This window comes from Balaenoptera musculus, chromosome 10 (assembly GCF_009873245.2).
Source record: "Balaenoptera musculus isolate JJ_BM4_2016_0621 chromosome 10, mBalMus1.pri.v3, whole genome shotgun sequence".
NCBI lineage: Eukaryota > Metazoa > Chordata > Mammalia > Artiodactyla > Balaenopteridae > Balaenoptera > Balaenoptera musculus.
The window spans coordinates 11,830,888-11,843,509 of record NC_045794.1 but is presented as its reverse complement, the minus strand read 5'-3'; the positions used below and the strand labels follow the sequence as shown (position 1 = coordinate 11,843,509).

The 12,622-nt window shown below is 40.0% G+C and overlaps 1 protein-coding gene across 1 annotated transcript in view; it reads left to right on the top strand.

Moving 5' to 3' along the window:
- Nucleotides 1–12,622, top strand: part of PLBD1 (phospholipase B domain containing 1) — a 69,086-nt gene that overhangs the window by 22,155 nt on the left and 34,309 nt on the right. Inside the window, exons 3-4 of the mRNA XM_036867004.1 lie at nucleotides 9,333–9,416; nucleotides 10,750–10,888. Coding sequence (XP_036722899.1) covers nucleotides 9,333–9,416; nucleotides 10,750–10,888 — 223 coding nt within the window. The remainder of the gene's footprint in view (nucleotides 1–9,332; nucleotides 9,417–10,749; nucleotides 10,889–12,622) is intronic.

Genomic DNA, 12,622 nt, shown 5'->3' with positions numbered 1-12,622 from the left:
TGTAGCAATAGGCACCCCGTGCACTGTCTCAACTGAGCAGAGAGGCAGTGGGGCTCCCTCCGAGCAAAGGTATCCAGCATTCTCTGAAGCAAGGCAGAAGAGCTTAAAATGTCAACCCTCTGGAAGTTGTGACTGTAGCCACAAACCAATGGCGGAGAAAGAATACAAGTCATAGGCTAGAGTTCTTTGTTTTCAGCTACACAGGGACAGTTGTATGAGAAGCAATAGCATCTTCATACACAGACATCGTTTTATCAATTTAAAACATATACTGCTGGGGACTGTTTTGCAAAGGACAATTCCACGTACCAAGACACAGCCTTGGAGCCAGGGCAGAGAAGGTGAGTTTGTGCCAGAGGCCAAAAGAAAGAACTGCCTTGTTTTCTCTCATCTTGCAGAGTTGCTCAGGCAGCTGCCAAGAGCAGTGGGAAGTATAGGGCTGCCACGTTTTTCCACATCACCACATTTAAAATGGAGTGGTGTGCCTTACATTCTCCCGCACCTCGGGGGGAGATGTGTGAAAGGACGAACATCGTGGGATGAACGACTGAGATAGGCAGATAAGGACGTTGGTTTGACAGCCTCAGAAAATATAATTTGCTTTTTTCAAACTATGAAATACTCGAGAGACCAAATCAAAACACAAAGAAATACGCTCAAATCCTCCATCACTGCCTTCGAAGCACGCAGCAATTTGTTGCTTCTTTGAGCTTTTACGACACTTTTACGACGCTGTCCCGGGCCCGCCCTCTGTCCTGTATTACGAAGCTCCTGGCCGTGTACGTGCGCGGCTCCTGCAGGGTTGTCTCACCGTGCGCGGCGGAGGCAGATCCACAGGGCCACAGCCTGGGGTAGGCGTTCACTATTTTCGGGAGCTTCTCTCGCTGGCTTGCTCTTCTTCACACTCTCTTCTCCCTCTTCTTCCACCGGCCCACCCCCGGCCCCTGAGGAGCCCCTCACTGCGTGATGCGCCACGCAGACGTGCGTTCCGGAGGGGCCCCTGAGGCTGGCTGTGGTGCCCCCTCAGCCTCCCGCACAGCCCCTTCCTAGCATCTCTTAGAGCTGTGATTCCTGAGAGCCAGATGCTGCCTCTTCCGTCTCCACCTATCAAAATCCTGCTCAACCTCCAAGACCCATCTCAGATGCTCTCTTCTTTTTGTTTTATGCTTTTTGTTTGAAATTACAATATTTTATATTGTGTGCCAATATGATGATACATCATATAGCTGTTAGAAATGACCTTTTTTTTTTTTTAGAGAGAGGACATGCGCATATACGGCAGGGTTTTTGTTTTGTTTGTTTGTTTTAAATTTATTTATCTATTTATTTACTTTTGGCTGTGTTGGGTCTTCGTTTCTGTGCGAGGGCTTTCTCTATTTGCGGCGAGCGGGGACCACTCTTCATCGCGGTGCGCGGGCCTCTCACTGTCGCAGCCTCTCCCGTTGCGGAGCACAGGCTCCAGACGCGCAGGCTCAGTAGTTGTGGCTCACGGGCCTAGCCGCTCCGTGGCATGTGGGATCCTCCCGGACCGGGGCACGAACCCGTGTCCCCTGCATTGGCAGGCAGATTCCTAACCACTGCGCCACCAGGGAAGCTCCCAGAAATGACCTTTTTTTTTATACATCTTTATTGGAGTATAATTGCTTTACGATGTTGTGTTAGTTTCTGCTGTACAACAAAGTGAATCAGTTATATGATGCTCTCTTCTTGATGAAGCTCTTTCTGATTCCATTTCCACTGGATCGGAGCCCCATCTCTCCTCTCCACCACCTGTTAGTGCCTTGAGGACAGGGTCCCCATCTTATTCATCTTTATATACCCCCAGGTGCCTGGCACAGCACTTCTGCCCCCCAGTGGTTACTTAACTACACGCTTATGAAGTTTAATTGAATCCTGTTGTTGTTCCAGTTTTGTGAGAGATGAATCGAAGTGTCAGCTATGTATTTCCATGTAATGCATTGTCTAGCAGCCTTGGCCGAATGGAATTTCTGCCTTCATTTTTTTTTAACTCTACTGGGTGGCTCCCTAAGAGTTGCAAATTAAGGGTCTCTGATGGCTCACGAATGATGTAAAAGCTGATAAACAGTCATTGATTTTTAATAAAATAAGTCAGGAAACCTTTCTGGAAAGAGTGGTGATGGAGGTGTGAGGACCTGGTCTGCCCTAGTTTTTAACAAAGTGGCTGATCTCTTGTGTTGCTGAGGCAGATGCAGAAATGACCTCCTCTGGAATTACCTAGCCAGTTTGGGTGCCACAATTCAATGCGACACGCCCTCGTTATACTACCTTGTGCCGGGCTCTGGGGATAGAGAGACAATGGGGAGTGAGTTCCTGAGTACTCTCTCCACTTGTTTTAAGGTAATGTGTTGACACAACAGTTGCTAAAACTATGATGAAAAGAGGTTCTAGCAAGATTATGGCACAAGTAGAGAGAATAGTCAAAGGTGTAACCTTTTTGGGCGTTTGTGTTACCATCAAGAGATACTTCAAGAATCTCCTCCGTACCCCCAACTTGCTCCTTCTGATATTAGAAACTGAATATGGCTCCAGGTCAAGGCTGTAGCCAAAGCAAAGATAAGTAAGACACAGTCACACCCTCAAAATTATCAGATGACTAGCACTTATATTTTTATATATATATATATATATATACACACACACACACACACATATATATATATAATTTAAAATATGCCAGGCATTGTTCAAAACATTTTATATATGTTAAATTATTTAATCCACAGCCATGCTGTGAGGTATATATTATTACTATCCCCATATTACTGATGAGAAAACTTGGGCACAGAGAAGTAAAGTAAGTAGCTGAAAGTCACAAAGCTAGTAAGCAGCAGCCAGAATTGGAAACCAGCTGTCCAGCTTCGGAGTCCGTGCACATGCACACACATACACACACACATGGATTAATCACAGCGGGAAATACTAAAGGAGCCTGATATGGCCTCAGACCCAGGAAGTAGGAAGTTGAAACAACTAGGAAAGAGTAGGAGAGATCACCTGACAAGCACTAAGTGATATGGTATTAACATAACGCAAAAAGATTCAGGGAAAAGTAGGTGTCCATGTGTCTTTGTGATTGTCACAAAGTGTGTGTGAGAGATGGAAAGATGGGCAAAGTCTCGGCCAACTTAGGAGGAAACTTACTGACTTGACACACCCCAGGAGCTGAAACGAAATCTCACACATCCTTGACATGGAGACTTGGCTCTGTTTGATGAGAATTCGGAAGCATGGAGAAGTTGGGAATCCTGCTTATGGTCGTAGAGCCTACAAGGAGTGGATCAAGCTTTGAGTTCAGAATTCAAAGCCTCTGCTCTTATCTGCTGTCCTGTGTTGCTCCAGCACACCAAAGTATAGGGCCCCAGGCTCAAAGATCAGAGAAGGGCCTCAGCCTTCTCAGGGGACTGTGAGTGGATTATGTTCCTCAGGACCCCTGGGTGGGGCAGGATCAGGTGAAGCCTCCACTTCTGATCTCAACGTGCAGGTTTCTCTTCCCCAGCTCTGAATATCAGAATCAAAAAATTTAGTCCCTGCCCCCCCAAAAAAAGAAAGAAAAAATTTTAATAATTCTAGCCTAGTTACCCTCCTGTATCTACCTCTGTCTTTACTGTTATAGGACCTTCTCAGCAGCCACCCCCACGTCAGGATGAATGGTCCTCTGTTTCAGGGTTTCTCAGCCTCAGCACTTCGGACATTTGGGATTGAATTATCCTTTGTTGTGCATTGTAGGAAGTTTAGCAGTATCCCTGGCCTCTACCCACTAGATGCCAGTTGCACCTTCCCTCCCCCTATTGTGACAACAAAATACGTCTCCAGACATTGCCAAATGCCCCTTGGAGGGAAAAATCACTCTGGTTGAGAAACACAGCCCTATATTGAAATAAGACTGAAAAATTGAGAGGATCTGGAACTCTGGGTGGAGCTGGGCAGGGTGCAGTGATGGAGACTTTAGGTAAGAAGTATGAATTTTTGTTTCTTTACCTGAGTGAGCATTGGTAGGTCAGTAGCCCACAAATTATTTTTTCCAAAAGCAGAGAACTTTATTTCCATTTAAATCATTTTAATTTTAAGAGCCCATTCCTCCTCATGGCAGGAAATGTTACCATAGTCATTTCAATAGGAACAACATATCATTGAAACTGAGTCAATTCAGAATGTTCCACTCCTCTTCCAAACACTTTTTTCCAGAATGGATTAGTGTCACTGAGGCATCTTGGAGGAAGGGGAGATGTTTAAGCAGTGATTGTCCTGTGTCCTTCTCTGGCACATTTACTGAAGTGGAACAGTCTCATTGAGTCTTTAGCTTTGGGTGTTTCCCCACCTGACATCTGATGAGGCTTCCATGGTCTCCCTGGTCTCCAGTTGCAAAATCAATGCCATCGAGGTTGCAGTAGTCACCTCAAGTATAAGTCCTCTGCCCCCAGGAGGTCCATCAACTCCCAATGTCCTCTTATTCCACCCTAGGCCAGACAAGAAAGCCTTTGGCTGCTCCCTGAAACTCATGGAGGGGTGCAGGGGTGCTGCATTTGGCTCATGAGCCCAGACAGTCCTGGCAGCCATCTCTACTTCCCCATGCAACCTCAGAGGGAAAACGGAAAGGCTTTTGCTTCCCTAAGCAACTAAATCAAGTCATCCAACTCACCTGGAGTTTCTGCATTCCATTCACCTGAAATATGAGGCCAGGGCAGAGGGTCCCTTCCCTGTCACCCACATACCTGTCTAGCTTTATTGCTGTTCTCTCCCTCAGTTTTAGAGATGATAGAAAAGGGACCAACTTGATAGAAGAATAGGCATGGCAGCATAAAAGATATATAAACAAAAGTTAAATATGATCATTCAATTTTTAAAAAATATTTACAGATAATTTGAAGGAAAAGCACTCATGAGGTTTGTTGAATTCAAGGACCATAAAATAAAACATTTCAAAGGATTTTAATGTTCTTTGCCTCACTGGCAATAAAATTCTATTCTCATCTTATCAGTTTCAGTTCTGGAAACCATTAGATAAAGATACCTAAAAGTTCCACAGTGCTGACCTCTAGGTCGATTAAAAAGCATCAAATAAAAACCACAACTCAGACTTTAGGTAAACTTCCAGTCCAGAGGGTGCAAGGGGCTCACAATTTGACCCACTTTGCTCCAAACTTAGAGCAAATAGTAGATAAGATGTATAGAAAGAGATCATCATGGTAATATAGCTGCCCCCCCCCCCCAAACAAGATGAAAGATCTCTTGAACCAGAAATGAAGCGGAAAAGCGATGGGGTGTGGCTCTGCTGGGCCCTTGGCATGCAGCAGGTAGAGGCAGCCACTGCTGCTGGTGGGCGAAGGCCTCGGTGATCTGAGGGAGCTGAGCCAAGGCTGGGAAGCAGAAGTAACCCTGCTGCTTTGGACTGTTTGGAAAAATAGGAGGCCACAGAATAACTTCTGCTGATGTGCACTCTGGTGTAGAGATGTATAAGAAACCGTGAGCTTGACGGGAGGCGGGGTGGGCAAAAGAACCAAATCATCCATGTGCTGGTTCCAGGACACATAAACGTGCAGCATTCCATAGGAAAGAAGTCCCCAAAGCCGCTATAAGACCTGGTTCTCAGGGAGTCCGATGGAAGTACCTAGAAGAAAATGAGAGGCAAGAAAGAGGGAGGGAGAAAGGAAGGGGGTGCGGGGGAAGAATTTAAGAATGTAAACAAACACATAACTTAAAATGCCTGAATACCAAGTTCAAAAAAGCACAAAGAAATTGAATGCTAAGAAAAAGTCAGCAAAATCAACAATAAAGTCATTAATACACTCCAGATTAATTTTGTAGATGGGTTTAACAAAGACTTTAAATATGCTTAAGGTACTCTAAGTTTTAAATGAAGGAAAACTTGGAAATTCCCTGGTGGTCCAGTGGTTAGGACTCTGCGCTTTCACTGCCGAGGGCGCAGGTTCAGTCCCTGGTTGGGGAACTAGGATCACTCAAGCTGCAGGTCACAACAACAACAACAAAATATATGTACACACACACACACACACACACACACACACACACACACATATATATGAAGGAAAACTTGAAAAATTTATGGAACAAAAAGGAAGAAATAAGACAGGTAGATATTTTAAAAGAACCTGCTTGAAATATCAAAATGAAAATATCATAAATTAAGGAAAACTTGAAAAATGTAGGGAACAAAAAGGAAGAAATAGGTAGATATTTTAAAAGAACCTGCTTGAAATATCATAAATGAAAATTATGGAAATTAATTTTTAAAAATATCAATAAGTGGGCAAACCCTGGACTAGACAAACTCAGAGAAATAATTTCTGAATCAGACATTAGTACTGAGGGATTTATACAGTACACTACCCAAAGAGAGAAAGGGGTAAAAATAATGAGAGAGCTGTTATTAAATAGAGAAGTTTGATTGAGAAACTCCAACATATGTCTATTAGGAGTCCCAGAAAAAGAAACTGGAGGGAATTGCAGATAAGCAATAGTTGACAGGGTAATAGTTGAGAATTGATTAAAATTGAGAAAGACATGAGTCCTTAGTTGGAAGACACAGCCTATTAAATTGCTACAACACAGAGGATGAAACTACAGAAAGTTGAGGATAAAGGGAATAATTTTAAAAGCTATCAGAAAGAAAAATATTGATTACAAAGGAATCTCAGCTTGACTGATAGCATACCTCTCATTAGCAACAATATACCCAGAAGATATGAGGATGATATTTTTAAAGTACTGAGGAAGAATAACTAACTAGAGTTTTAAAACCGTTTAAATTATCCAAGAGCAAGGGCAAAATAATGATATTTTTAGATACATAAGTTAAAATATTTTACCATGCACAGACTTCTATTAAACTATTATAGGACATACATTAACAAAAATAGCAAGAGGGAACATTTGGGATATAAGGAACAATAGTTAACACAAAAAACAAAGAAGTTAATAAAATTTGATTGTAAAAGTTAAACAATAAAAATTATTTTAATATTTTTTTAAATGAAAAGGTAAAACTAAATCTTCGAACAATAACATGATGGGTGATGTCAATGGGTAGGTAAAGCTTGCTAAAATATGTATGTTTGGAGGAGGAGAGTAATAGAAAATTCATTTAGATTTTATATAAGAATTCCCTGGCAGTCCGGTGGGTAGGATTCCATGCTTCCATTGCATGGGACACGGGTTGATCCCTGGTCGGGGAATTAAGATCCTGCATGCCACGTGGTACTGCCCCCCCCCAAAAAAAGTCATTTATATTTTATAATAAAATGCATAATAATCAATGTTTTCACAATTTTTAATGATGATCACTAATGGAATAGAAATGCAGCTGACCCTTGAACAATGCTGGGGTTAGAGACGCTGAGTCCTCACCCCCAACCCTGCACAGTCAAAAATCCTCATGTAGACTTACGGTCGGCCCTCCATATCCAAAGAGTATGTATTTGCTGAAAAAAATCCATGTATAAGTGGACCCTTGCTGTACAAACTCATGTTGTTCAAGAGTCAATTGTACATTTTATATAAAGCTTCTAAATTAGCAGAAGTAAAAAGAAGGTTAATGAAAATGTTATTTAAACAGGGAAACCATAAAAGAGGGACAAAAAAAGGGATGGTAAATGGAAAACAGAAGGGACTGCAGAAATAAATCCAAGTATATTAAAATCACAACAGATGTAAATGGATTATTTTCATCAATTCAAAAACGTTTAATTGAGGAGATGTTCAAGGATACAGACTTGCAACTAGTAGATAAGTCCTGGAGAGCCAATGCACAGCATTGTGATTATAGTCAACAATACTGTATTATAAACTTCAGAGTTTCTAAGAGATTAGATCTTAATTGTTCTCACCACCAAAAAGGAATTACAATTATGTGACATGGTAGAGGTGTTAGCTGATGCTATGGTGATAATCACATTGCAATATATAAATGTATCAAATCATTATACAATATTGTATGTCAGTTATAGCTCACCAAAAATGTTTACTGTATAGCGTATGAGGGACATTTAACTTTTTAAATAAGTTTTAAAGAATCTCAAATAGCCAATAATGCTGAGGGGAATGGAAATTAAAACAAAGAATCATTTCAGATACAACAGACTGTTGAAAATTTGAAAGTCTGACTGTGCCAAGTGTTGGCAAGGCTAAGGAGCAAGGAGAGATCTACCATGTAGTTGGGAAGAACGTAATTTGGTACAATCACTGTGGAGAACAGTTTGGCAGTATCTAGTAACTATAGAATATTCACCCCAGCAATTCTACTTTTATATGTATATGTATATATACACATACATACTAGAAAAACAAATGTGTAAAAAGAGACATTTACAACAATGTTTGAAGTTGCATTGTAATAGCGAAAAATTAAAAACCAGTTAAATGTCTATCATAGGACTGCATAAATGAATTTTTATATAGTCATAACATGGAATACCATCAACACATGAAAAGAATAAATTTAAGCTGCAGATGATAACAGATAATTCTTTTAAAATATCATGTGGAGAAAAATAAACAAGTTAGGGTGGTAGATAGTATGATCTTATTTGTATTTGTTCTGAAACATGATTAATAATAATATACATTATTTATGATTAAATATATATAGAGAGAGAGATGGTATAAAAATGTGCATGAGAACAATAAATCACTCATTCAAGACTGCAGTTGCCTCTGGGGAGAAGGGAGGACATTTAGTGTCAGCGGTTGAACTCTAGCTTATGTTTTATATCTTTTTTAAAAAATATGAAGCAAATATGGCAAAATATAATGATTTTATATAGTTGGGTAGTGGATACTTGGGTGTTTGTTATAGTCTATGCTTTTCTATATGCTGGGAGTATTTCCCAGTTTTATTTTTTTTTAACTTAATTAATTAATTAATTTGTTTTTGGCTGCGTTGGGTCTTCGTTGCTATGCGCAGGCTTTCTCTAGTTGCGGCAAGCGGGGGCTACTCTTTGCTGCGGTGCGCGGGCTTCTCATTGCGGTGGCTTCTCTTGTTGCAGAGCCCCAGCTCTAGAGCACAGTCTCAGTAGCTGTGGCGCACGGGCTTAGTTGCTCTGCGGCCTGTGGGATCTTCTTGGACCAGGGATCGAACCCGTGTTCCCTGCATTGGCAGGCGGATTCTTAACCATTGCACCACCAGCGAAGTCCCAATATTTCCCATTTTAAATTGTGCATTTGATTTATAAAAGAAGATAGGGAAGGTTTGCCATAGGGAACATCCCAGTTAGCCAAAATACTGGGTAATTTACTGTGATGGGAAAATCCAAGAAGAAAAATGGAAATGTAACAATTTTCATCTCTCCTTTCAGACATATGTATGACCACTTCACAAACCTCTACCCACAGCTGATTAAGAAACATTCCGTGGTGGATAAAGTACAGGAGTTTTTAACGTAAGTATAATAGCTTTCCTCTTCTCATTGCTGTTGAGGCTTCAGGGCTTGAATCTGTCATTTCAAACAGCAATTTCTCCTTCACCAATTTCTTTTCCATCTCTTAGGCAGGACTCTGGAGTAGTTCTTGTAGTTAAGCATAGCACCTTTTGGTAATGGCATGAAAACTGGTTGTGGACAAATGCCTTCTAGTTTGTGCTCTTTCAGAGGTCAGGTTAAATATCCCATTATCAATTGCTGACACAGCTAGAGGAAGACCTCACCAGTGCAAGACAGGCAGAGTCAAACCCCTAGATCCCTTCCACCTGGGGGCTCCTCTCCTTGCAGAAATCCCTCCTCCTCCCTCTGAAAGGTGCTTCCGTTTCATGGACCTGGTGACTCATCCTAGCTGGGGAGTTAGCTCATATCTAAAGTTATAATTCTTAACATCCTCTGAGAATATTTCCATTTTAGTAAAGTTTTCTGAAGACTAATAATTCTCAATATTCAGAAAATTTGTTTTATATTTGTGGGATGACAGACTATGAGACTAATTTGGGGATAAAGGAGCTCTTGGTTTGGCCCTCCAAATTATATGCTAAGCAACCCCTTCGTCAGGTGCTAAGGTCCTACAGAGCATCTGGGCTAGATCCCATGAAGCAGTGACACTGTATTTTTAAATTGATCTAGAGATAGCCTGAACACATCAGAAATAGCTTTTAGTATACAAATTTATATCAACTCATCCTGCATAAAGTGCAGACAACAAAAAGAGGAGAGAGAATGAAAGGACTATTAAAAAAAAAAAAAAAAGACTTTTTCCCAGGACAGAGGCATTGAGGCTGTTATTAGCGACAACTGGAATAGGGCAAACCATAAACTATGAAAATGATCTGAGAGAAATACAAACACATACACACCACCCGGTCCTTAAGAGCTTTTGTTTTTTCCTGTTGTTTATCACTTCTATCTACAAAGTAAAGTTAATCAACTTGTCCTTACCGATTTAGTGAAACATGATTTTGTATAAGATACATTTGAACAGTCTATCCTCGACTTTCTTAGGCCTCAGTATCACAGATAAGTAAATATTACACCTGTGTTTCTAGATAGTTCTAGATAGAGCATGGGGGAAGTTAGAATGGAAGAGTCATAGACCTTGGGAGAGATTAAAAATCATTTAGGATTTGCTCTGATATCCTTTCAAAGTGATTGGAATGTTATAAGATCCAGAATTTAAATTATACTAGCTAGCATAAGTATCTGAATATATAATCTCTAAATACCTGGGTTTAATTTAGCTTTGGATGAACAACCATGGAGACCTCTAGTACAAATCTAATTTGTCTTCCAGGAAGCAAGATCAGTGGGCCCGGGATAACATCAAAAATAACAAGGATGACCCATTTTGGAGACACACAGGCTATGTTATGGCACAAATGGACGGGCTGTATGTAGGGGCAACGAAGAGGGCTATAGTAGAAGGAACAAAGGTAAGATTTTTTAAAAGCTACTCAGGATTTATATGGTATGGCAAGAATATTGAAAATTATCTTTAAAATTATTGATACATTCCAATTAAGGAGAAGATCAAATTAGGACTAGGGAAAAAATTTCTTGCACAGTAGAACTGTCTTATCTATCTCATTGCTAGCACCTGACTCAGTGTCAGGTTAACTCACAAATAAACCAGCTTGTTTCTGTGTTCTTTCAGTCTCATTCATGCTATACTCAGGGGTAGGTTAAAGAGCCCCATATGAATGTACTGGCTATTTAATTAACCTAATAAAGCAAGTGTTTTAGACAATATGTTTGTTAAAGAAAAATGTCTAAGTTTTATAAAATGTACGAGTTCTATGCTTTCATCCTCCACAGCACGCACACACACACACAAACACATGCCCATGCAGCATAATTTTTTTGAAAGGTTTACTGAGTCATTGAGGATTGAAAGGTACCGTGTAATATACTTCCAAAAATTAGGAAGATTTTATTTCCTGGGGGTAATATATATACCATACACACACACACACACACACACACACACACACACACATACACACACACACTCACACTGGACAAAATATATAAAATGACAGTTTATAGAAAATAGATGCAAAAAATGCTCTTAATCATATGAACTTGGCCTTGCTAATAAAATTAGAAATGCAAATTAAAATCATACTGAGAAATACTTTCTCACTTATCAGTTTGGAAAAAATTCCAAACTGTGAGAGCGTACTGTGTTGGCAAGGCAATGGGGGGAAAGATGGGGGGGGGGAAGGTACTTCCCTAGAAGACTGGTGAGAATACAAAATGGTGTATCTGCTATGGACAGGGATTTTGGCACCCAGTACCAAAATCACACACTCATTTACCCTCTGACCCAGTAATCCCATTTCTAGGATTATCACAAAGGTTCACTGGCAACAATGCAAGCCTATTCATCACAGATAATTTATAATAGCGAAAAGACCAAAAACAGCCAAATACATGGAAGACTGGCTGCATAAATGATGTAGCTGTAAACAGGAATAAGGTGGATCTCCATGTACTATTATGGAATGACCTTCAGAATCTGTTATTAAGTGTGAAAATGGGAAGACCGGTGTATATCATGTGCTACCTTTTGCATAAGAAATTGAGATAGATGATAGATAGATAGATAGATAGATAGATAGATAGGTAGATAGATAGGTAATAAATAGATAGATAGATAATAGATAGATTTGCTCATTTTTTCAAGGAGAAACAACAGTGAAAGAATAAGCCAAAAACTAAAAAATAAATGATTACCTATAAAAGAAGGAAGAAAAGAGAGTGGAGGGAACAGAGATGAAAGCTACATTTCTCTGAATGTAACTTGCTTTTTACATTTGACTTTGGAACTATGTAAATGCTGTTCATACTTAAAAAAATTTTTTTAAAGCAAAGCAGTTCCTAAGATCTGAAAACAAATTGACACAAATATACCTAATGGTGTATCAAGTTTGTGGCATAACCATACGGACAGCAGTTATTTCAAGTGACCTTAAAACACAGTTACTGTTGTACATCCTCAGTGGAATAGATGCTACAGACAAGAAGAATCACCAAAACCAAAACCAAAACAAATGACCTTGAATTGTAATCTTACTTTAGTAAAAATATTGATATTGCTATTTTGAAATTTGATAGAGTTCACTTGATATAGTAAGATAAAGCAAATAAGTATGTTAGATAAGATT